The 25,263-nt window shown below is 38.8% G+C and overlaps 1 protein-coding gene across 1 annotated transcript; it reads right to left on the bottom strand.

Moving 5' to 3' along the window:
• Positions 1–1,801: 1,801 nt before the first annotated feature.
• LOC127988489 (uncharacterized) lies at positions 1,802–15,783 on the bottom strand. Its single transcript, XM_052591269.1, has 6 exons — positions 15,542–15,783; positions 14,806–15,129; positions 12,139–12,459; positions 11,855–11,977; positions 7,375–7,662; positions 1,802–2,040 (listed from the first exon to the last, which is right to left on the bottom strand). Exons 1-6 carry the CDS (start codon positions 15,585–15,587, stop codon positions 1,970–1,972), a joined length of 1,173 nt encoding a protein of 390 aa, XP_052447229.1. The 5' UTR covers positions 15,588–15,783; the 3' UTR covers positions 1,802–1,969.
• Between the last annotated feature and the right edge of the window lie 9,480 nt (positions 15,784–25,263).

Here is a 25,263-nt window from a genome sequence, read left to right on the forward strand (position 1 = left end):
ATATTCCACAATTTTATTTTACTTCTGTAAACACAACACATATCCACTTACAATTATGTATTCTTATAAAAAAAAATATATATAGACAAAAAATTATAGACATATGGTCACACACTGACATTTATGAAATTATTTGTAATTTATATGGGTATATTGCATTTTTTTTATTTATTTTTTGTCAGTACCACCACTTTTTCTTTTTTTTTACTACATATAATATACTCTATGTACAGTACATATAACTTCAAATATGTTGCGTTGCTTAATATACTGTTGTGTGACATTTCTCTTGTAACAAAGGTTTTTACTTGTAAATATTCAAACTCAACTTTTTTTTTTTACAAGCCAAGGCTGAATTCAAAAAGGCATACATTTTTGCGGAGAGCACTCTGAATAGAAAACAAATATGATTTTTTAAATAAAAAAGTGCCACTCAACTAACAATGAATATGAATCTGGACAGTCAGTGATGTTTCTGAAATGATAATGAGCTGAAATGTTGATGATGTCACAGGTGGTGGGCATGTCTTTTGCAGCAAATTAAACTATCCCCCTCCATCATTCACTCCTTCAGGATCCTCTGCAATAACAACTACATTTGATGGTACATTCACTCAGATTTCTGTAAGAAGATACAATATGGAGACAATCACAGAAATTAGTTTTCGAAAGAAATGACAGCACAATAGATTGATTAAAGTGATAGATTTTCCATTTGTGATATGGTGCAAGACACATTCTTATTCTTTATGTATGTTTTTATGTGTTTTAGATATTGAATTCAAATCAAACATTAAAGTTACTGCCCAAACTTTTTCTGAATAGGATGCCTACTTCATACATTTCTAGAAATTTATGGAAATATGTAGTTCTGAACACTAAAACAATAAATGGAAATCAAATGTCCCTGTATATCATCTAGTGGAAAAGGTTGGTACTGCACAGAACTTGTTCACATGATGGGGTAAACATGTTTTGTAAAATGTATATATTATATAAAATATTTTTAAAAAAATCTATACATTTTTTCTAAATATAAACTTAAATTAAACTTAAATTTTGCACTTTTAAAAAAGATACCAATCTTAACTTTGTGGTCCGAAGTATTCAAGTTTTATAACAATTTAAGCTGGAAAAGTCATTTTTATGTCTATGCTCAACAAGTGGGATTTACAGTTAAAATAGGGCTAATCATATTTTTTTGTTTGTTTGTTTTTCACAAACTTTGAAACCAAAAAGTTGTTAAACTCTTCAAGATGTTGACACTGGACATACAACAAAGGAATTCGTTGTTAGTTTGTTGTGTTTGAACTGTTGTTTTTGAATGGCTGCCTATGCGGGTCAAAATTGACCCATGAACACATAACAAACATATAAATAGCCATTCCTTGGTGGATTTGCTGGTAGGTTTTGGGTCATTGTCAAGTTGCAGGGTCCAGATTACTGGACCAAAACCCAACAATTGTGAGTACTGGCTACATCTGTTTTGCAACTATAAATATTTCATCAGTGAAATGAGCATAGGAGAGAGCTCATTTTTCCATTCCTCTTTAATGATTTTACTTATAGTTTTTCTATATAAACACTTACTAGAAGGGCGTGTTTGACCATCAAGAATACCCATTTCACTGTCCACCTCTTGCATTTTTTAAAGCAATACCACATTCTGTGATACCCACATCTTGTATGAAATTTCAGATACTCGCCGTTTACGATTTCCCAGTATCAAAGATGTGAGTCAAACCAGTATTCTGAGCAACAGGTATGAAGCGTGTGATAAGTATAATGGTATATGAAAGGCTTTCAACCAACCAAAGAAACTTTTTACTTGGCAGTTTAACAGTTTTGTATTAACAACATAAATGGGTTTCTCGCTTTCACAAGATGGATAGAAATATAATTTTGATGTTGTATATGGTGCTCACGTCGATGATGTCATAGTGATAGACAGTGGTGGGTGTGTCTTCTGTCAAATAGAAGTCGTTTCCTGATGTGGATTCCCTTCATCATTTTCATCTGAAATAATCTCCATTTGGTTTCCTGTAGAATCAGAAATACATAAACAATAACTGTTGCTACATCTAATGTACATACGGAAGATGTTTCAGTGACACAGTCTCAATCAAGACACAAAAGGTAATTGAAAATAAATTAAAAAAAATACCACAATATAATAATAATAGATTTAATGGCACCTTTCCGGTGCTCAAGGACGCTTTAGAGCACAGATGCAATTAGAAAAGGTTAACACTTGTGAAAAATAGAATGAAGCACAGTGACATACAAGACACAACATACAAATGATAACATTCAGAAAACAATGAGATGCAAGACACAATTTACAAATCATAACATTAGAGGACAGTTGAGTTTTGAGTAGAGATTTAAGTTAAGAGATATTATTGACACAGCAGGGTGATTGAGGATACCAAGGAACACTGAGAAAGCCAGAATCAAAAGACCATAATGAGTCAGTTGGTGTGCAGAGATAACAGGGAGCCAGAGAAATCCCTCCTGGTCCTAACCGCCCCACTCTTAGTGGGACTTAAACCCATGTTGCTGGCATGGAAGGTGGACACTCATCCCCCAAACCTCACTCCCATCCGAGTCATGGGACCAATGTAACCACTCCACAGTCTAACATAAGTCACTAGAGCACCTCTTGATGTTATGAAGTAAGGTTTACCCGCATATCTCTATACCAGCTAGCCTCTGTTCCACCATGTGGTGTGAAGATTTAAAAGTGAACAGGATCATTTTGTACTTAATATGATATACTGTATAACTGGAAGCCAGTTGAGATAATAATAATAACAATGATAATAAGAAATAATAATAAAGAAATTAGGGTTAAAGCTTGGAGTGGGTGAGTATTCTAGCAGCACAGTTTTATATATATATATATATAGAGAGAGAGAGAGAGAGAGAGAGAGAGAGAGAGAGTGAGAGAGTTATCTGTCGATGGAGCTTGCAGGCAAACCAGTGAAAAGGGCATTACATTAATCAAGGCAAGATGAGACAAAAGCATTGGGTTACTGTTTGGAAGGACATTTCTGGTTTTAATATGAGTGTGCTCCTGCAAAATCTCAGAAATGGTAGGATGATATTTAAATAATACCAATGAGGGAGAATAGATTCCAAGACCTCAGAAAGTTTAGAGGAAACAATCGAGGTTAATAATGATGTGATATCAACAAGATTGCTATAGCATATTATCAATAAGTTTATGACCAGAAATACCAGAAGAAGAGATGGAAGAGATCAGAAAAAGAGATGGAAGAGATATCAACCTCTATTGTACAGAACGAATCAAGCAGCATGCTTATGAGTAATAAAATGAACATGCTAAATCAAATTCAGAAACAATCAAAAACTGACAATAATTGATAAAAAGCATCATATTAAAGTAACCAAGCAGAAGAACATCTCAGTTAGGTGTGTAATGGAAACATCACATCAGTGACCGACAAATTAGGATCTCGCTTAGAGGAACCAATCTACTTTGATCTACAGTGGCTAAATTAACAAATTACCAGACGCCACCTGAATCAAATATTCCACCAACATTAAATAGTAATGACTTTATGAATTTCTTCACTGATAAAATATATAACATTAGAAATACAATAGCGAATGTAGATTCTACAGCGTCTAACACTTCAGTTTCATCCATCGCACCCAAAGATAAACTGCAGTGCTTTACAACCATAGGACAGGAAGAGCTAAATAAACTTATCACTGTATCTAAACCAACAACATGTTTATTAGATCCTGTACCCACTAAATTACTGAAAGAGCTGTTACCTGTAGCCGAAGAACCGCTTCTCAATATTATTAACTCGTCGTTATCTTTAGGTCACGTCCCAAAACCATTCAAACTTGCGGTTATCAAGCCTCTTATTAAGAAACCAAAACTAGATACTAGTGTACTGGCAAATTATAGGCCTATTTCAAATCTTCCATTTATGTCAAAATTTTAGAAAAAGTTGTGTCTGCTCAATTGAGCACCTTTCTGCACAAAAATGATCTGTATGAAGAATTTCAGTCAGGTTTCAGGCCCCACCATAGCACAGAAGCTGCACTTGTTAAAATTACAAATGACCTGCTCCTTGCGTCAGATCAAGGCTGCATCTCATTTCTAGTCTTACTTGATCTTAGTGCTGCGTTCGACACCATAGATCATGACATACTCATAGATAGATTACAAAACTATACAGGTATTCAAGGTCAGGCTCTAAGATGGTTTAGATCCTACCTGTCCGATCGCTACCATTTTGTTTACTTAAATGGGGTGTCATCTCATTTATCACCAGTAAAATATGGAGTGCCACAAGGATCCGTCCTAGGTCCCCTTCTATTTTCAATATACATGTTGCCCCTTGGTAATATTATTAGAAAATATGGAATTAGCTTCCACTGTTATGCTGATGATACGCTATATATCTCAACAAGACCAGATGAAACTTCCCAATTAACTAAACTAACAGAGTGTGTTAAAAATGTATAAGATTAGATGACAAATAATTTTCTCCAATTAAATATGGATAAGACGGAGATATTAATTATTGGACCAAAAAACACTACACAGAATCTTGTAGATTACAATCTGCAACTAGACGGATGTACTGTTACTTCCTCTACAGTCAGAAATCTGGGTGTCATATTAGACAGCAATTTGTCTTTTGAAAATCATATTTCCAATGTTACAAAAACTGCATTCTTCCATCTTAGAAACATTGCCAAGCTATGAAACATGTTATCTGTTTCTGATGCAGAAAAGCTAGTTCATGCATTTATGACCTCTAGACTGGACTATTGTAATGCACTTCTAGGTGATTGTCCTGCTTCGTCAATAAACAGGTAGCTACAGGTAGTCCAAAATGCAGCAGCTAGAGTCCTTACCAGGTCAAGAAAATATGATCATATTACCCCAATTTTACAGTCTCTGCACTGGCTACCTATTAAGTTCCATATCAGTTACAATTTATCATTACTTACCTATAAGGCCCTAAATGGTTTAGCTCCTGCATACCTAACTTGCCTTCTACCACGTTACAATCCATCACGCACCCTAAGGTCACAAAACGCTGGACTTTTGGTAGTTCCTAGGATAGCAAAGTCCACTAAAGGAGGTAGAGCTTTTTCACATTTGGCTCCCAAACTCTGGAATAGCCTTCCTGATAATGTTCGGGGTTCAGACACACTCTCTCTGTTTAAATCTAGATTAAAAACGCATCTCTTTCGCCAAGCATTAGAATAATGTATCTCTTAAATTGTGAGTGTAGTTGCATCTGATCAAATGCGCATTTTTATTCATTAGCTTGGGTTAAACTAATTTTAGTTTGTTGGATCAGCAGCTATGCTAATGATGTCTCTATTTTGTTTCTATGTTTTGCCACGGGATTTACATCCCGTGGTAATTAGGATTTACACAAGCTCCAGTCTGGATCCAGAACACCTGAGAAGAGATGATGCTGACCCTCAGAGGACCTCAGATGATGCTAACCCTGAATCAACAAACAGAACCAACAATTATTGCTACATGTGTGACTGCATCATATAACAATTATTAATTAATAACATGAATAATGTTCATCGTCTAGCTGACTACGTCTTGTATTAATGTTTTCAAAAAATCCTGTCAAACGTGCACAAACTGACAGTCACCACCATAAGCTACTAATAAATATTGTAGAAACATTATTTTCTGTAAAGTTGCTTTGTAACGATTCGTATTGTAAAAAGCGCTATACAAATAAACTTGAATTGAATTGAATTGTATGGGTCTAACGAGTTAAGCAGTAACTTTAGTTGCCATGTTCTTTCTCTCAAAGGAAAATGATTGGGCCACTTCATCAAATACTTAAGTTGTCATTTCAATAATCATACCATATCAAAATCACGTACCACAAGGATTTAAATTAACATATTTTACTAGTAGAAATCATGCAAAACAACTTTATATCTACATAATTTTAGTCACGAACATAGTACACGAAGAAAAACTTCCTCTTGAAATGTAGTTCAGCAACCAAACAGACCAAAAGGACGGATTTTGTAACCCACCAATCAGTGCTTTTGTTCTCTTGTTGCTAGGCAGAAGCCCTCCCATGGCCAATCACATTAAAGGAAGAACAGAGTGACGTTGAGTTTTTCCAAAGGATTACTCATTATTTTGAGCTCACAACACTTGAAATCTTAAGTTTATGCATTTTGAAGGTAAATTAGTTAAACTAACTCATATTTTTAAGTGACAGGGCCACAATGCAAAAATTTAAGTAATGTTTAGTCAACATTACTTGATTTTTTAAGTCAAGGCAACATTAGGGTTTACAGTGTACCGTGCTGGGTCCCCTGACTACAGGCATGGTTGCTACTATCTGCCAGCCTGGACCATCTCAGCCAGTTTATGCTTCATTCCAGTTGGACTACACTTCAGTCAAAGGTCAATGACTCAGGAAGCAGCTGTATGATCCTTAGTTCTCCAGCTGCAGCGTGTTTTCTCTACCGTACCTGGCAGCAGGGCCGTCGCTCTCTCTCTCTCTCTCTCTCTCTCTCTCTCTCTCTCTCTCTCTCTCTCTCTCTGTCTCTCTCTCTCTCTCTCTCTCTCTCTCTCTCTCTCTCTCTCTCTCTCTCTCTCTCTATATATATATATATATATATATATATATATAATTGAGACCAAAAATTATTCAGCACCTTACAAACACCATGTACTGCTTATGTGTGTGTGTGTGTGTGTGTGTGTGTTTCTGAATTGCTAATGCAGCCTTTTCAAACCACAGTCTAAATAAAATTTGGTTTGACTGTATATTTCATTTTTACATTGAAGACTATCCCGTGCTATTTTACATTTAATTATTCGGTTTCTGTACCTGGAGACCTGCAAACTTGAAAAAATAAAAGTAAACATTGTGTAAATCGCACAAATAAATAAACATGAATGACCACACAAATTAAACCATTTCAAACAGGGCCCACTGGTACAAAATCAGTTTGAATGTCCACTGAGAAAAGCAACATTTTTGTCTTTGTCCTATTGGCAGTTAAGGGGATTTTCCTTAACAGAGCTAGTCTATACATTTATCAGTTGCGTCTTGTGATTGTTTGAAGTAAAACAAAAAAAAATCCTTGTTTCAGTCCCTTTCAATATAAAAGTAATTTATACTCAAAAAAAAAAAAAAAAAAAAAAAAAAAACTCTTTGCAGTCAAATAATGGTGTAATAATGTAACTTCTGAAGACACAGTCACAGTCAACTCTCAACTAACAGAACTTGTCACAATACCAAATATGGCATATTAGTTATTGAATAATAATATTTAGGGTTAGGGGAGACTACCATAATGTACTATAATAGAAGATGTTCTACTCACCAGTGAAAGTCACTTTGAATCTCCTGCACATGGTCTTTTTGCTGTTGATGATCTGTAGTTTATAAAGCCCAACATCTTTAGTTGTGATGTCGTTGATAGACAGAAATCCAGTCTCTTCCAGATGCACATTGGCTCTTAAATTCTCACCAGTTTTATTTGGCCATGTAGCATTTGTAGCAACAAGACTCTTGTCTTTTCCAAACATCCACAGCAACAGATCACCTTCCTGTATTTTAGCAGCAGTCTGTAGACGCACAGAACCTCCCTCTTTCACCGGATTTCTCTTTACTTTATGTCACAGCAGCATATAAAAAAAAGAGAATGCAGAATTCATTTTGCCATTTCAAAATACATTTACATATACTTTTAGAGCTAGTCTGACATGTCTGACAACTTTTTATTTTGCATCACAAATAATGGGATTTATCTTCAGTGTCTTTCAGATGTTTAGAACCAACTGTTATGTGACATTTGTTATGCAAAATTATGCAGTTATGCAGATATGGTGCCAACACACTAATACAAACTGTCAGCAAATGTTCAGTTGAGTGGAAACTAATTTCAGCTTACTGCACACATTGGGGCCTAGTGGTTAGAGAGTTTGACTCCTAACCCTAGGGTTGTGGGTTCAAGTCTCGGGCCGGCAATACCATGACTGAGGTGCCCTTGAGCAAGGCACCGAACCCCCAACTGCTCCCCGGTTGCTGCAGCGTAAATGGCTGCCCACTGCTCCAGGTTTGAGTGCACTTTGGATGGGTTAAATGCAGAGCATGAATTCTTAGTGTGGGTCACCATTCTTGGCTTATCACTTCACGTCACACAGAACCCTTGAATAAAATATATAGTTGGTTAACATATATGTGGAGTTTGGCATCCAAATGTAGGCTTTATCCTTAACCTCTTCAGTGTTGAGTTTAAAATATTCTAGCGGTCCCCACAGAGCGAGTTATTTAAAGTTGACCATTATTTTAGAACGTTCCCCTTACTGTTTCCATGGCGACACATCAGACTTGTCACATGACACACCGCTTCTATAATAACACTGAATGACAGATGGGTCGCTTTTATTTCATTTTTCCTTTTTCTTTTAAAATAGTCACAAATTTGCATACCAGGTTATGAACAATCTGATATTCCAGTTCATAAATAGGTGTAAATTAGTGTGTTTTGTCGTTTAAAAAACTTTCTAAATGATCTTGATTATGATCTGTAATGTGAGATGGGCGCCGCCATGTTTGTTCCTGCTGCAGTTCAGAGAGTCCTGTCAGTCCAACGCTATCTCACGGCCAATTCGTACTTATTTTACGAGGTGGCTTATTCGTACGAATTTGCACGACCTCACTCGTATGATTTTATACGATTTGTCTAAACCCCAGTGACGATTAGGTTTAGGGGCGGGGTTAGGTGTACTGTTGGAGTGCATTAATTACTCCGGGATATTGGTTTGTTTGAACTCAGAGGGAGTGTCAGCCACATTAAAAAAGTAAACAGCTTAAGTCATTTGTGGATTAATGCGTATTAGAGATGCGAACCGTTTAAAACGATTCAGTTCGATTTGGTGAACTGAATGATTCGTTCGCGAACCGGATACTGCTTTGATTTTAACTCTCTCTCACAACAGACACGGAAGAGAAGACAATGCTGAATAAAGTCGTCGTTTTTGCTATTTTTGGACCAAAATGTATTTTCGATGCTTCAAAATATTCTAACTGATCCTCTGATGTCACATGGACTACTTTGATGATGTTTTTCTTACCTTTCTGGACATGGACAGTATACCGTACACACAGCTACTAAATCTAAAATATCGGACTAAATCTAAAATATCTTAAACTGTGTTCCGAAGATAAAAGGAGGTCTTACATGTTTGGAACAGCATAAGGGTGAGTTATTAATGACATAATTTTAATTTTTGGGTGAACTAACCCTTTAAGCCAATGGTGGCCACTGAGTTGCCCACACTGTGTGGATGGCGGTGGTGAGGTGGCTGGGATTGTGTGGTGGTTTGATCACTTTATCTTTGTTTTTTTCCTGTAGGTTTGCAGTGTGATTGCCGTGAGCTTGACTGCTGTGAGAACACTTTTGCTCGTGCCACTTCGGTCTTCACTTTCTGGGTAACCTGTGGCCATCTATACTGGGTTTTCTTTTTGTTGTTTGTTTATTTATTTATTTATTTATCTTGTGTGTGTGTGTGTGTGGGGGGGGGGGGGGTATTTGCATCAAAGATTGGTGATGTGGTGTTCTAATACTTTTGACCTGTCTGAATAAAAATTTGCATGTTTATCAAGTCACCTCATGGCCCCTTTCGCCTGGTTACTACTGAACTACTTAGGTCATCCCACCACATACTTTTATATCCATCCCACAGTAGACACTACAGAAAAGATGCTGATTTACCATTATCAGTAATAAGCTGCTCACAACGACTGTTGGCACAAAGGAAGATATCACGTGCGGGCGAAATATTCTATAGGTAAATGTTTTTGTAAAAAAAATATTTTATAATAATATTTTGAAGGAAGTCTATTTTACAAAATAATACTAATAATAATACTAATAAAAACTTGGCTACACCAAAATTAACCACAGCACTTGCTACATGTTGCACAATACAGCAAACTGCAGTACAGGGCCTATACTTAAAAACTTTAATGGCAATATAAAGAACTTCTTTGCCATTAAGGTGAAACTACTGAACCTAATCATAGGAGCTTTATTAAAAAATTCTCATAAAAATACATTTAATTTAATCAGACAGACTTAGAAGTTTTTGCATCTGAAATCTTCACATGCATTTTGGCATATCACTGAACTGCATTTACACATTTACATTTATTCATTTAGCAGACGCTTTTATCCAAAGCGACTTACAAATGCGGACAGTGGAAGCAATCAAAACAACAAAAAGAGCAATGATATATAACTTCTACAGTGTAACAAGTCTGAGTTAGGTTAACACAGTACACGTAGCAAATAAATAAAAAGAAAACAGATAGAATACAAAAAGAAAAGAGCAATCTAGTGTAAGAGGTCTTTTTTTTAATTGTATAATAAATTGAAAGAAAACAGATAGAATACAAAAAGATTAGAAAGCTAGTTAGATTCAGTATTAGAATAGTACTAGAGTTAGAGGGTCAAATAAAGAAGAGATGTGTTTTAAGCCGATTCTTGAAGATGGCTAAGGAATCAGCTGCTTGAGTTGGGAAGGTCATTCCACCAGGAGGGAACATTTAATTTAAAAGTCAGTAAAAGTAACTTTGTGCTTCTTTGGGATGGCACAATCAACCGATGTTCACTTGCAGAACGCAAGTTTCAAGATGCCTTGAATTTTATGTACGCAGCTTTTGGTAGCCAGTGCAAAAACTCATTAAAAATAATTATTGCAGTGATATTGTATCTTTAATTTATTATTCACTTAATTGGATTGAAGTTTTACAGCTGTTGAACTTTAATGAACTGCAGTTATATACTTCATTGTACTGCAGTTTTATTGCAGTGATACTTCAATGTACTGCAGTTATTTTTTGCATATTGCAGTTTTGTTTTGTTTTATATAAAACTCCCGTAGTCTATAACTACTGTAGTTTTGAGTTGTTTTAATACATAAATTCAGTTAAATCATCAAACATCTGTATGACTTGACAGTGACTTGCTTGACCCAAGCTATGACTTGACTTGAATTGCTTGACAAAAGCAGTGACTTGACTTGCTTGATTCTCACAAAAAAATTGACTTGGACTTGCTTGAGACTTGAAGGTTAAGACTTACATAGACTTACTTGTGACTTACACATGTGTTAGTGAATTATGGCATATTATGGGATACATATAAGTATGGTTCATTAATAACACTTTCCCTTTTTACAGCTTGACTGATGAGGAGCAGCATCGGCATTCTGTCAAACATCTGCTTTTGTTCTCCATAGAATTGTTATTTATTTTAATTTTTTTATTTTAGATGAAACAATAGCTAGTGTGGCTTGCTTAAATTCAACCTGTTCATCATATAAAGCAATCAAGTCTCTTCTGAATATTTGGACTAAACCGCTCGATTCATATGGATTAGTTTTACAATCTCCATTAACTTTTTAAAAGTGACAAAGAGGTAGAGAAAAAATTACAGATTCTATAAAAAAACTCTTAATTTGTGTTTCAAAAAGGTGAACAAAAAGTTTACATTTCATATTATTTTCATTTTTGTGTTGGAAGTTGCTGTATCAGTGGTGTTTAATGTCTGAATGACAGAAGAAAGAAAAGAAAAGAAAAATAGCTATGGGAATAAAAAACCAGCAATATTTCCATCTGATACTAAGTACATGCACATTAAACTAAGTAATATGAGCTGGATTTGGTTGTTGTTTTGTTCATCTTAATGTTTGACAATAAGACTTTGTTAATTATTGCAGGACAATGAAACAGAAATCTTAAAATAATGATCTACTGTAGCATAATGAAGCTGCTGCATCAGCTGTAACACTTACACCGTTTTTTTTCTAGTATAGAGATCTTGCGGCGATAGTAAATCACAACAGCAGCCAGAACAGCAGCCACCAGCAAAATAGTAACAACAATTCCAGCTATAAGACCTGGAGACAGCCATGGACCTGCAACAGTTAAAGATGACAGTCAGCTAGTGAGTAAATGTGTGGTATTTTAATCTGATACAATTATGTAATATTATTATGGGAGAAGTGATAAATCCAAGTGATATCATTATACTGTATGTCATCATTACATTGATCTTTACAGACTCAGAGTTACTCACCAATGACAGAAAGAAGGAATCTCTGGGAGCTCTCGCGGCCTCTGATCTGTAGCTCATAAAAGCCAGTATTTTCAGTTTTGGTCTTCGTGATGGTAAGAGCTCCGGTCTGATTCAGCTGCAGTCTGCCTCTGAATCTCTCATCATCATCATTTAATGAGATCTCTTTAGTTTCCACATCAATTTTAGCGAGAAGGATGCCTTTATCTCCAAACCTCCACACTATCAGATCATCTGAGTGTATTTCAGCATCAGTTTGTAGAGTTACAGTGTCTCCCTCCATCACTGACACTGACTTCACTTCATCCATCTTGCCAACATCACCTAGAAAAAAGACGAAAAAGTTTAGCAGATAGAGATTAAATGTATAATATAAAATCATTTACTCTCTACATGTATCCTTATGCTACCTAGGAAAGTGTACATTTATATTTATTATTATTTATACAGACATCACTCGCCGCAGCATAAATGTGTGTGTGTGTGTGTGTGTGTGTGTGTGTTCACTGCTCTGTGTGTGTGCACTTTGGATGGGTTAAAAGCAGAGCACAAATTCCGAGTATGGGTCATGTCACTTTATACTGTATGTATAGTCACTTTCAATGATTGTCTTCTGGGCAACTGTCAGATCAGCAGTTTTCCCCATGATTGTGTAGCATAGTGAACCATTTCGAAGGTTCAGGAAAATTTTGCAGGTTTTGAGTTGATTAGCTGATTTGCATGTCACCATATTCTAATTGTCGGGTTTTTTGTTAAATATGAGCCAAAATCATCACATTTAAAAGAACTAAGACTTAAACTACTTCAGTCTGTGTGCATTCAATTTATTTAATACATGAGTTTCACAATTTGAGTTGAATTACTGAAATAAATGAACTTTTTCTCAACATTCTAATTTAATCATAAATATAAACTTTATAAATTAAACAGATAATCTCATATCATTTCCAACCCTTCTTTAAAACACAAATGAGGATATTTTAAGGAAACCTGAGAAATTGTATAATTTTTTTTTTTTTTTATAAAATTTTAGAAAAGTCTATGCAACTACCAAATTCAAGGTTCAGGGCTGCGTTTCCTGAAACCGTCTTAATGCTACGTCATTCTTAACCCTTTGCTGCATGAATTATAAAATCACAAAGTCATATTTTTTTAAGTTTCTTTTTACTTTTAAACAAGTAGAAAATCATGCCAATTTTTTTTTTTGTCAATATATTCTATTTTTAAACAGCTACATAGGCAGAATTTTACTCTTTGGTGCATGACATCCACTGTATTGGACAATGAGAGATTATAGCATTGCACACTTGAGATTACAGAACAAGCAATGTGTGCGGTGCTCCTGCATGGCTTTGACCAACAGATGTCGCTGCCGTCACACTTGTGTTGTTTATTTATTTATTTATTTTGTGGATTAAGACATTATTTCGAGAAAATTACTCATTATTACGAGAAACTAAGTCATTATTATGAGAAAGTTTCCCATTAAGAAGAATAAATCGTTTATTTAGTTGTTTATATAATTTTATTCGATTTTAAATAATTTTGAAATGAGTACGTATGGATATGGAAGCCCATTTCCACCACAGTTGAGAAAAATATAATTCTGTAAGTCATAATTATATTTTTCTCAACTGTGGTGGAAATGGACTTCCATACTCATTTCAAAATTATATAAAATCGAATAAAATTGTATAAAAATAAAATAAAAGATTTATTCTTGTTCTTCTCTCTTCTGTTAAAAGCTGTTAAATTATAAAGCTGTGTCTTCTGTACGATTTTTTTTCTTGTATTTTATGTGTTGACCATTGGGAGGTGCTTTGGGCATATATATTTTTTCTTTCTTGGTTTTCTTTCCTGACGTGATGAATGTTGTAAAGCGAAATTTTCTTGCAAGTCCGTTACGTTCTTACAATAAAGAGTTCGTGTCTTTATTTAAAATCAATACTTCTTTTATAAAGAACACCGTTCTCTCACATAACACAGTGAAGCAGTCCATGCATAAAATAAATAATCGATTCTCGAGCCATTAATAGGCTAACAACCAATTCAGCACCACCGCCATGGACAGCACCTGGTAACGTCGCGCGGAAGAAGGCATATCTTAAACAACCTCCTAAAGGTATAGATCGGGGAACATACCTAGAAATGGTACACATTTATTCAAGGCATACCTTTAGATTCTTCATAGCACGCTAAGAGACAGCGTTATCTGGAAATGCAGCCCAGATGAGTGGTAAAGACTTTATTAAAGTAATCCAAGGGACTTCAGTAGTTTATCCTCAGTTTTATAAAGTGCTTCTTTTGCATAAATATATAAATAAATAAAATATCAGAATTTTCTCAGATTTCATTAATATCGAATTTATGTTGTAAAGATCTCGTATGTGTTTTGAGTGACATAGGATGAATCAATTAATACTAATTAGTTAATAACATAAATTTCATTTTTGGGTGAACTATCTCTTTAAGTAGCCTAAATTAATTATTGTAAAGCTAGGCCGGACTTACAAATGTTAAGAAATAGACTACATGTCACATTCTATATCTATATCTATATCTATATCTATATCTATATATATAATAAATAGGCTGACAGGCTATTAACAAATAGAGCGTTAATGTAAGCTGTATGGAACGTTTTTATATTGAAAAACTTGAGATACTCACCAAAGACAGTAACATTGAATATCTTTATTGTAGTCTGTTCTCTTGAGACGGATAGTTTATATTTTCCTGAGTGTCTGATTCTGGTGTTTCTGATGGTGAGAGAGCCAGTCTTTTGGTCCACCCTCAATCTGCCTCTGAATCTCTCATCATCGGTCACAAAAAATGAGGTCAACCCTGCCTTTCTCGTTATTTGAGATACGACAGAGTCTTTAGGTCCAAACATCCACAGTATGGTATCATCGTTCTGTATTTCAGTAAGATTAGTGTGTAGAGTGACGGAATCTCCCTCCATCACGGACTCAGATTCATCCGAACCAGACACACCTAGAGCAAAAACCATTAGTTCAGACTCTACAACAAGCCCTTTCCCATATGTCAGGAACGGGGGTAGCCTATAGTAAAATTGGTTAGAACCTGTAAATTAACAAATCACAGAAATAGCATACTATGAATTACAACAATTGTATTTATTTATTTATTTATTGTATGGATAAACTGTGTAGAGATCGTTTAGTATGTGCGTATGAATGCGAACATTTTACGACAACTGATTCAAATCGGTAAATTACCATTTATCACGCAGTTTGCCACATTATTCATTATTCATAATCATTATTAGACGCCTCTTCGTCGGCGTCGTTTGACATTTATTTATTTCAGAACTAATAATTATACTGCGGTATGATATCTAAAAATGAAACTGAAAGATATCCTGTACATACAGAAAATCACTTACCGTTTATGAATAATATGAATAGAAAAAAACATAACATGTTCTGCATGTTGCTGAAGACCTGTGGAGAATCTGAATTGATAAAGACGATCTGTATGGAGATAATTTATGTCACTCGGTTCTGCAGAGTCGTCGTTGTTTCTGATCTGCACACAAACCGACTGACATAAACGTTAAGAAATAATATTTAAAAACAACAACAACTGAGAGATGTCAGCGCAGAGGTGGGTCCACTGAATGGCGACTCTTTTATATTCTACCGACGTTTAAAGTGTCATGAACAATGCCCCCTCCTCGAGGGGAGAGAATAACCAATAAAACAGACCCACAACACACTCATTATACAGATAAATGAATGTTCAAATATGAGCAGAGAAAAATACAAAAACGGGGATGGGGCCACCTTTAGATAATAGAATTATATTGATAATGATTAAGATGTTATCATTAGATACTACTAACAACTATCATGAAAAAAACTCCACAGAGGTGTAGAATTTGGCAAGCCCTTTTAGCAGCTCGGAATATATTTGCAATGCATTATTAGCCAGCTTTGAGAATTCGCTTGCAATATCTGCTCTAGTGTTGCTAATTTTACATATTGTTTGTTCCTGAATATAAAAATGAAAGTTGCTCTGGGTCTTGTTTTAAAATATTTTATTTATAATTTATTATTTAGTTTCTGGGACAAATTCAAGTCCAGCTACTTGAGCAGCGTTCAACAGATGACAGCATCAAACACTATGTAACAAAATCATTGGAAAAAAGAACCAGAGCAAATAATGTACACTGTATAAGAATTTTTAGATTCAGGGAAAAACAAATGATCTGAATCAGTTCATCCACAGAGTGAGTGCTATGTTTCACTTCTTTTAGCACGCAAAAACGAGTGCAGAAGAAATATCAGGTGACACTCAAAAAGAAGAATTGCATGTGTCAGTTAATGAGGAACAAATCATTTCAGAACAACCCAAAATAGCTGCAGTCTGCAGTTCTGCAGTCTTGTAAATGCTCTTCAACAGCACAGACCTTATAAATTATATTTATTACACATTGTATTCCAGATTGGGGCCAAATCTCAGGGATTTAATAGGCTATGTATGCCCCAGAGCCTCAATTTTTGTCTATATTTTCTTAAAGATACTGATAAACGTTTGGGTTAAATTATACTGGACATCCTTATTATGACATTTTATGTATAAATTATCGTTAAGGCCTTTAGTCTGTGACCAAATATATTTCTGTTTGTTTTCTAGATGTGACTGATGCAGTGGAGAGAATATCAGTGATGATGGGAGATCCTGTCACTCTAAACACTGATGTTTCTGAAGTACAGACATATTTGTTGATACAGTGGATGTTCGGAAGCACAAGAATAGCTGAATTTAACAGATTCACACAATCAATCTCAATCTGTGATAGTGCTGGTTGGAGATTCAGAAACAGACTGAAGCTGGATCAGACTGGAACTCTGACCATCACAAACACCAGAACCACTGACTCTGGACTTTATCATCTCACAGTTGTCGGAGAAGAGACAAAATATGAACGTTTTAATGTTACAATCTTTCGTGAGTAGAACATTATGGCATCATTTGCACTAACCTTCATTTTTAATTATATATTTGTCTTTTTTATTATAACACATTTTATAGTATTGGCTGCTTTACTTAAAATAAAATACATTTCTGTAAATAAAGATCAAAAAAGTGTGTGTGATGAAACTGAAGTCAAAGTATCATCTGTCATTACCAGAACATCCACGGAGTACTTCATCACCGGAAAGTTTGTCAAGCTCAAATTATGTGACGCCCAGCTTTGCCTGGCCCCGGTAAGCCTATTTAAAATAAAACTTATATGCATTCAATCTTTCTATTTTCAGACAATATGGATTGTTGTGGTTTCAATGAAGCTGTGATCCGATTGGCTATCTCTGCTCTTGTGGGCATGGCTACAATTGCTGTGCTGGTTTATGACATGAGATCCAGCAGACATGAACTGATCAGAACAGAAGAGACTGAACATTACCATCTGACTCTCAGAACAACTGAATTCTGAATTGTGCAGAAATTTGATTTTCAGATATGTCCAGATATAATGCAAAACATCTGTTGATGCTCTGCACATTTCCTGTTCCTTGCACAGCTATTTATTATCACATCATTTTTGCATTCATTGATTGATCTAATGAATGTACTTTTTGAACATAAGTGCTCTAAACAAAATAATAATTAGCAACAGAAATTATGGCATGGAATGATTTTATAAGCTCTCAGTTATTTTGTATCCTTGAAATGAATCTTACAGAGGCAGTTTGTGTACATCTTTAGATAATTTATTTAATCAAGATTTTGTTTTGCAATAGCGTGGGGCTTGTTTTTGTTATATTTTTTCTACTGTACATTTATAACATTATAAAATGATACAGTTAAAATAGAAGTTGTGTGGGTATGTAATTCCCTGATTTCATGTTACACTTGCAAGTAAGTTTGTGATTCGAAGTGAAAACTACTTTTGTCCTTTTTATTATTTATTTTTTATTTAACCTTTATTTAACCAGGTGAGTACATTGTAAGACAAGAATACAATGTACTGGTCATCAGATCAAACAGTTAGGAATTTGTACAAATGTTTGGTAAAAATATATATATATAAAAATATAAATATATAGGGTCTATGGTAGAGGTGTAGTTATTGAAATACAAAGTGGCTGTGCATAAATAAACACTATAGTGTGTGGCATAATGACCAGGGCTGTGGGAGAGGGGTTGTGCAAAATATAGAGCTCTTCTGATTAGAATGTGCAAAAAAAAAAATGTAATGGCATAAAAGAGTGGATCGGATTAGCATGTATAAAGATTAGACAATAGATTTGATAGTAGTGCTTTGAAGGTGGATAACGGAACAATAGATTCAAGCTTCAGGGATTTTTGTAGTGTGTTCCAATCAATAGTAGTGGAGAATTGGAAGGAAAAGCTGCCAAAGGAGGTGTGGGTTTTAGTGGCTGTCAAATTGATATACCTGCTTGAGCGCAGATTTAGAGGTGTTGCTCTGGAGATTAATGATCTTAGGTAAGGAGGGGTTTTGCCGAGTAGACATTTGTAAATGAGATGATACCAGTGTGTCAAAGCGAGACTGGGACTCAGTTGCAGGTGCTCAAAAAGGTCAGTTTATTAGATGGGCTTTAATTTCAAAGAACAAAAACAAAACTAAAGGATGAAAACAAAATGGGCACGATCTCTGTGCAGGCTAAACAAGAGATGTAGACAAAGCTGAGACATGAACGAGAACAACATGACGAATCTGACAACAGACAGCACACATGAGGAGACTAAATAGAGAAGGAGTGATTATCATGATGCAGAGCAGGTGATGGTGACCAATAACAAGATAATAATGAAACAAGAGGGCGGAGACGGGCACCACGGTGACACAGAAGCACGTGGTAAGTGTAAACAACCACACACTATCGGGAAAAACAGACAGATCAGCCCAGGCACATGACATTACCCTCCTCCCCAAGAGCGCCCACCACGCAGGGAAGGAACCACCATGCTGGTTGAAGTCCTCGATCAGCGACCGATCCAGAATATCCCGAGCCGGGACCCAACTCCTCTCATCCGGACCATATCCCTCCCAGTCCACCAGATACTGAAATCCCCGACCTCGATGTCTGACATCCAGCAACCTCCTGACAGTGAAGGCTGGGGAACCATCCACTAGACGGGGAGGGGGAGGGGGAGGGGAGGGGAGGGTTAGTAGCAGATGGGTTAAGGCGAGAATGAAACACAGGCTTGACCCGAGAAACATGAAAAACTGGGTGTACCAGACCAAGTATGGGAGGTAACTTGAGCTTTACCGCCACCGGACTCAATACCTTGGTGATCTGATATGGCCCCATGAACCTGGGGGCTAACTTGCGAGAAGCCACCCGGAGAGGAAGGTCTTTGGTGGACAGCCATACTCTCTAAACACATACATAGCGGGGAGCAGGAATATGGTGACGGTCAGCCGCTGCTATGGTTCGTCTGGAAACCCGAGCCAAGGTTTCCTCAGCCCTCCTCCAGGTGCGGCGACACCTGCGGACGAAGGCTAAAGCAGACGGAACAGCAGCATCAGGCTCCTGTGAGGGGAACATAGGAGGTTGAAAACCAATGGAGCACTGGAATGGAGACATACCTGTGGCCGACACTGGCAAGGAGTTATGGGCATATTCAATCCAGGATAACTGTTGGCTCCAAGAACTTGGATTATGGTCAGGCAGCAGAGAGCTTGTTCCAGAACCTGGTTTGCCCGCTCGGACTGCCCATTGGTCTGAGGGTAAAAACCTGACGACAGACTCGTAGAGGCCCCAATCTGTCGACAGAACTCCTTCCAGAACCGGGAGACAAACTGTGGCCCCCTATCAGAAACCACGTTCACCGGAGGGCCATGAATCCGGAAGATGTGGTCAACCACCACTTGAGCTGTCTCCTTAGCTGAAGGCAGTTTGGGAAGGGGGGTGAAATGGGCTGCCTTAGAGAAGCGATCAACCACCGTCAATACTACGGTGTTACCCCGCGATGGTGGAAGACCAGTGACAAAGTCAAGGGCTATGTGTGACCAGGGGCGGGAGGGGATGGGTAAGGGGTGTAGCAGACCAACAGGAGGCTGATTAGAACTCTTGTTCTGGGCGCAAATTGGGCAGGCAAACACAAACTGCCTGACGTCCTGGGCCATGGATGGCCACCAAAATCGCTGGCGGATGGCAGCCAGAGATCTCCGAACCCCAGGATGACAGACGAACTTGGATGAATGCCCCCACTGGAAGACTTCAGGGCGCAGCACAGCCGGCACGAAAAGTCTACCCTGGCGCACGTGTACCTGAAGTGAAGGAGAAAAAATAAGAATGTCATCAAGGTACACAAAGACAAACTTGTTAACCATGTCTCGCAACACGTCATTAACCAGGGCCTGGAAGACACCTGGGGCATTTGTCAGGCCAAACGGTTGCACCCGGTACTCATAATGTCCCGAAGGAGTGATGAATGCTGTCTTCCACTCATCCCCCTCTCTAATCCGAACCAGGTGATAAGCATTACGGAGGTCCAACTTACTGAAGACATTGGCTCCCTGCAAAAGTTCAAAGGCAGATGACATTAAGGGCAGGGGGTACCTATTCTTAATGGTAATGTCATTCAAACCTCTGTAATCAATACAAGGGGCGCAAGGAGCCATCCTTCTCCTTAACAAAGAAAAATCCTGCGCCAGCAGGAGACGAGGAGGGACGGATGAGACCGGCATCAAGGGACTCACAAATATATTTGTCCATAGCCTCTCTTTCTGGACCAGACAGGGAATATAACCGACCCATGGGCGGAGAAGTGCCTGGGAGGAGGTTGATGGCACAATTATAAGGCCGGTGAGGAGGCAGGGACACAGCCCGGCACTTGCTGAAGACCTGCCGCAGATCGCAGTACTACTCTGGCACCCCGGGACAGATCAGCATCATCCACCTGCACAGCAGGAAACACAGCACCAGGAAAAGAGGCAGAACCCAAACAAGACTCAAGACAAGACTGCTTCCTAGACAAAGCTGAGTTTCTGGCCCAATCCACATGAGGGCCGTGCTGTACCAACCACGGGTGTCCCAGAACCACAGGGGCACTCGGGGAGTCAAAAAGGTACAGCTCGGTTATCTCATGGTGATTGCCCGAAACGATAAGACTTACAGGACGGGTGAGGTGAGTGATGGTGGTGATAGGGGAATCATCAAGAAACTGAACAGAGATAGGAGTAGAGAGGGGAATGGCAGGAATTCCCCACTGCTTGGCCAGTGCCGTGTCCATGAAACTACCACCTGACTGGAACCTCCAAACTGGACACCCGCGGGAAGTAGTGTGCGGGAAGAGTGGGGGAAATTAAGAGGAGATGTGCCCACCAGAATCCCCCTGGCTACTGATGGGCCCTGGCTTTTAGCGGGCTTTTTCCGACGAAGTGTCCGGCCCTCCCACAGTAGAAACATATGCCCCGGGTGAGTCTCTCTTGCTTCTGCTGAGGAGTGAGACGCAGATGTCCCACCTGCATAGGTTCAGGGTCAGCAGGAGATGGCAGAGGCAGGACCGGGGTGGATTCGCTGGTCATTTCTCCCACCCTCCAAGAAGTGCGAGCAGTCAATTGTTGGTGACGAAGGCGAAGGCGGCTCTCTACACGGAGGACCAAGTCGACCAGATCATCAAAACTGTGTGGAAGCTCTTGGGTGGCGATCTTGTCTTGGATCTCCTCGTCTAGTCCAGCAAGGAACACAGCTCTGCAAGACCCCTCATTCCAGTCACAGGCCTCTGCTAAGGTCTTGAATTCAATGGCAAACTCAGTCACTGAATGGCCTCCTTGCCGTAGCCGTGCCAGCTGGGCTGCTGCCTCATCACCCCGAGCAGAACGGTCGAATAACTTGACCATCTCCTGTCGAAAGTCCTCAAAAGAAGCACAAAAGGGAGCCCGGGCCTCCCACACTGAAGTTCCCCAGTCACGGGCCCTGCCTGTGAGGAGGGTTAGAACATAAGCCACCATAGTCTCTTCCTGGGCATACCGGCGGGGCTGGAGGGCAAAGACTAGGGAGCACTGAGACAGGAATGCTCTGCAGGAATTAGGGTTCCCATCATAGGGTGGTGGGTTGTTGGCATGAGGCTCAGGGTCATGACGGGTGGAAGAAAGGCTAGTGGGGTCCTCCGATCTGGCAGATGTCTGTCTTCAAAGTTCCTGGAGCTGGGCAGTCAGCTCCGACAACTGGGCATTAAGGAACTCAACCTCCCGGGACGTGGATGTTAGCTGGGAGGCATGCTGGCCCAAAACAATGCCCTGCTGGGTGACGGCTGATCTGAGGGGATCTGCACCTGCTGAGTCCATGGTGGTCAGATCGTTCTGTCAAAGCGAGACTCAGTTGCAGGAGCTCAAAAAGATCAGTTTATTAGATGGGCTTTAATTTCAAAGAACACAAAAAAATAAAATTAAAATTAACAAACAAAAACTATCCAGGGACAGGGCAGTCTGGAAAAGATCCAAAAGAGCCTCCCGGACGAATTCCACTTGGAAATCCACTGATGCAATGCCCAGATAAACTGACAGGGAGGTGGGGAACTGGTGGCGCGCTGTGGCGCGGCGAAGAAGAGGAGTGACAGCGATCGGTGATCGCGAGCACGGAAGGCTGAAGAGTAGTGCTGCCTGAAAGCAGGAGGAAGAGGGAAAAAACTAAACTAAAGGATGAAAACAAACAGGCACGATCTCTGTGCAGGCTAAACGAGAGATGTGGACAAAGCTGAGACATGAATGAGAACAACACGACGATCTGACAACAGACAGCACACAGGAGACTAAATAGAGAAGGAGTGATTATCATGATGCAGAGCAGGTGATGGTGACCAATAACAAGATAATAATGAAACAAGAGGGCGGAGACGGGCACCACGGTGACACAGAAGCACATGGTAAGTGTAAACAACCACACACACTATAGGGAAAAACAGACAGATCAGCCCAGGGACGTGACACAGTGTGTTTGACACCGGGTGTGTAGTGAAGACCATCTGATTTGACTGTAGAGGTTGCAATGGTGGGTGTTATATGGAGCATTTTTAACAAACCGGATGGCGCCGTGATATATGACATCTAATTGTCTAAGCAGTTGGTTAGATGCGATTCTATAAATTTAATCACTGAAGTCTAGTATTGGGAGGATGGTCATTTTCACGAGGGAAAGTTTGGCTGAAAAGTTGAAGGAGGCTTTATTATGGAAAATGAATACAATCCTAGATTTAATTTTAGATTGGAGCTGGTTGATGTGGGTCTGGAAGGGGAGTGAAGAGTCTAACCTAAATATTTGTAGTACTTCCAATACTGACTCGTCTAGTTTGGTAATGCTTGTTGGGCAGGCAGGTGCAGTCTGTGATCCATTGAAAAACATACATTTAGTTTTACTAGAATTTAGAAGTAATTTGAGGCAACGGAAGGAATGTTGTATGTTATTAAAGCTTATTTGAAGGTTTTTTAACACAGTGTCCAACGTCGGGCCAGACATATATAGAATGGCGTCGTCTGCATAAAAGTTGATCATAGAGTCACCTGCAGCAAGAGTAACATCATTGATGTATACAGAAAATTGAGTCGCCCCGAGAATTGAACCCTGAGGCACCCCCATGGAAACAGCCAAAGGTCTGTAGAGGAGACCCTCTGACGTAACACACTGAAAGATTATTTGTGAACCAGGCAAGGCAGTTATTTGAAAAGCCCAGGTTTTTTAATCTATCAATGTGGATGTTATGATTGACAGAATCAAAGGCCTTGGCCAGGTCACAATATTGTCTTTGGTAAATAGCAGTTATGAAGTCATTTATGACTTTGCGCGTGGCTGAGGTGCGTCCACAACCAGCTCGGAAACCATCTTGCATGTCAGAAAGACTATGGTGGGATTTGAAATGGTTGGTAATTTGTCTATTTATAAGGCTTTCTAAGACCTTTGAGAGACAGGGCAAGATGAAAATCAGTCTATAATAATTTGGGTCTAAGCTATCCCCTCCTTTGTATAGAGGGATTACTGCAGCAGCTCTCCAATCTATAGGTATCTCTGATGAATGAAAGGAGAGGTTGCAAATACTGGTGATGGGAGTAGCAATAATTACCGAAGAAGGAAGGAAGGGTCCAAATTGTTTAATCCACCAGATTTCAAGGGGTCAAGATGCTGCAGCTCCCTTAAAATGTTGAGTGTCTGGATATGGGCAATGGAGAAATGTGGGATGTTTTGCCTGGGTGCAACAGAGGATAAGGGGCTGTTAATTAGGGTGGGGTTCACCAGATGAAAAGCACAACCTGCCATGACAAAATGCTTATTGAAGTTCTCAGCTATAGAAGACTTATCGGTAATAACAGTATTATCAAGCCTTAGAGCCATGGGCAGCTGTATGGAGATGTTCTTATTTTCCATAGACTTTACTGTATCCCAGAACTTTTTCTGTGTAAAAAAAAATATTTTTCAAATTTCTGTGTAAAAAAGCTAACATTTGCATTCCTGACTGCCTGTGTGTACTGATTTCTGACTATGTTGAAACGTTGCTGGTCACAGGTGTTGCACATCTGGTCAGTAGGCAGACAACTGAATCACATCATCCACAATGCAACAGAAGACGGAGGATCTCCTCGACTGAGCCACTGCAGCGGACCTGGTAGCACCCCAAGGCCGCTAGCACAGATCCCCCACTAGCCGGGAGGTAAGCAGACACAAGTTGCTGGCTCAGCCACAGTAGCACTTAGGCCCCGTCCACACGGAGAAGGAGCTTACCCCAATCCGATCTTTTTTTTCCTCGTCTCAAGAAATATCCGCGTCCACACGAAACCGCAAAATGATGTAGTATACAGGCCAGACCAGTATGTGGCGCTGTAATTCTGACACAGAGATACACTAAAATATACACGTCATCGTTTCTGAAAATATACGGATTAGCCGTCCAGACGAAAACGCAAAGACGGCGTTTTCAAATTTATCCACTTTGGGACCCGGTTTCAAAAAATAGCGGTTTCACCTTACGAAAACGCCGGATGCGTGTGGACGAAACGCCTATCCGATAAAAAATGTGTGCGTATTCACAGAAACGCATCTCCGTGTGGACGGGGCCTTAGATTTACCATTGTAGCTACTTAGCTGTGCTAAAAAGCTGGCTGGTTGGTTGTAATAGTCTGGTGAGTTAAGGCAGAGG

Source organism: Carassius gibelio, chromosome B22 (assembly GCF_023724105.1).
Source record: "Carassius gibelio isolate Cgi1373 ecotype wild population from Czech Republic chromosome B22, carGib1.2-hapl.c, whole genome shotgun sequence".
Lineage (NCBI taxonomy): Eukaryota > Metazoa > Chordata > Actinopteri > Cypriniformes > Cyprinidae > Carassius > Carassius gibelio.

Coding starts and splice junctions, on each gene's coding strand:
- LOC127988489 (XM_052591269.1), bottom strand. CDS start 15,587: ATGCAGAACATGTTATGTTTTTTTCTATTCATATTATTCATAAACG. Junction 11,978..12,138: donor ATTCCTTCTTTCTGTCATTG/GTGAGTAACTCT, acceptor TAACTGTTGCAG/GTCCATGGCTGTCTCCAGGT. Junction 7,663..11,854: donor TATACTAGAAAAAAAACGGT/GTAAGTGTTACA, acceptor TGTGACATAAAG/TAAAGAGAAATCCGGTGAAA.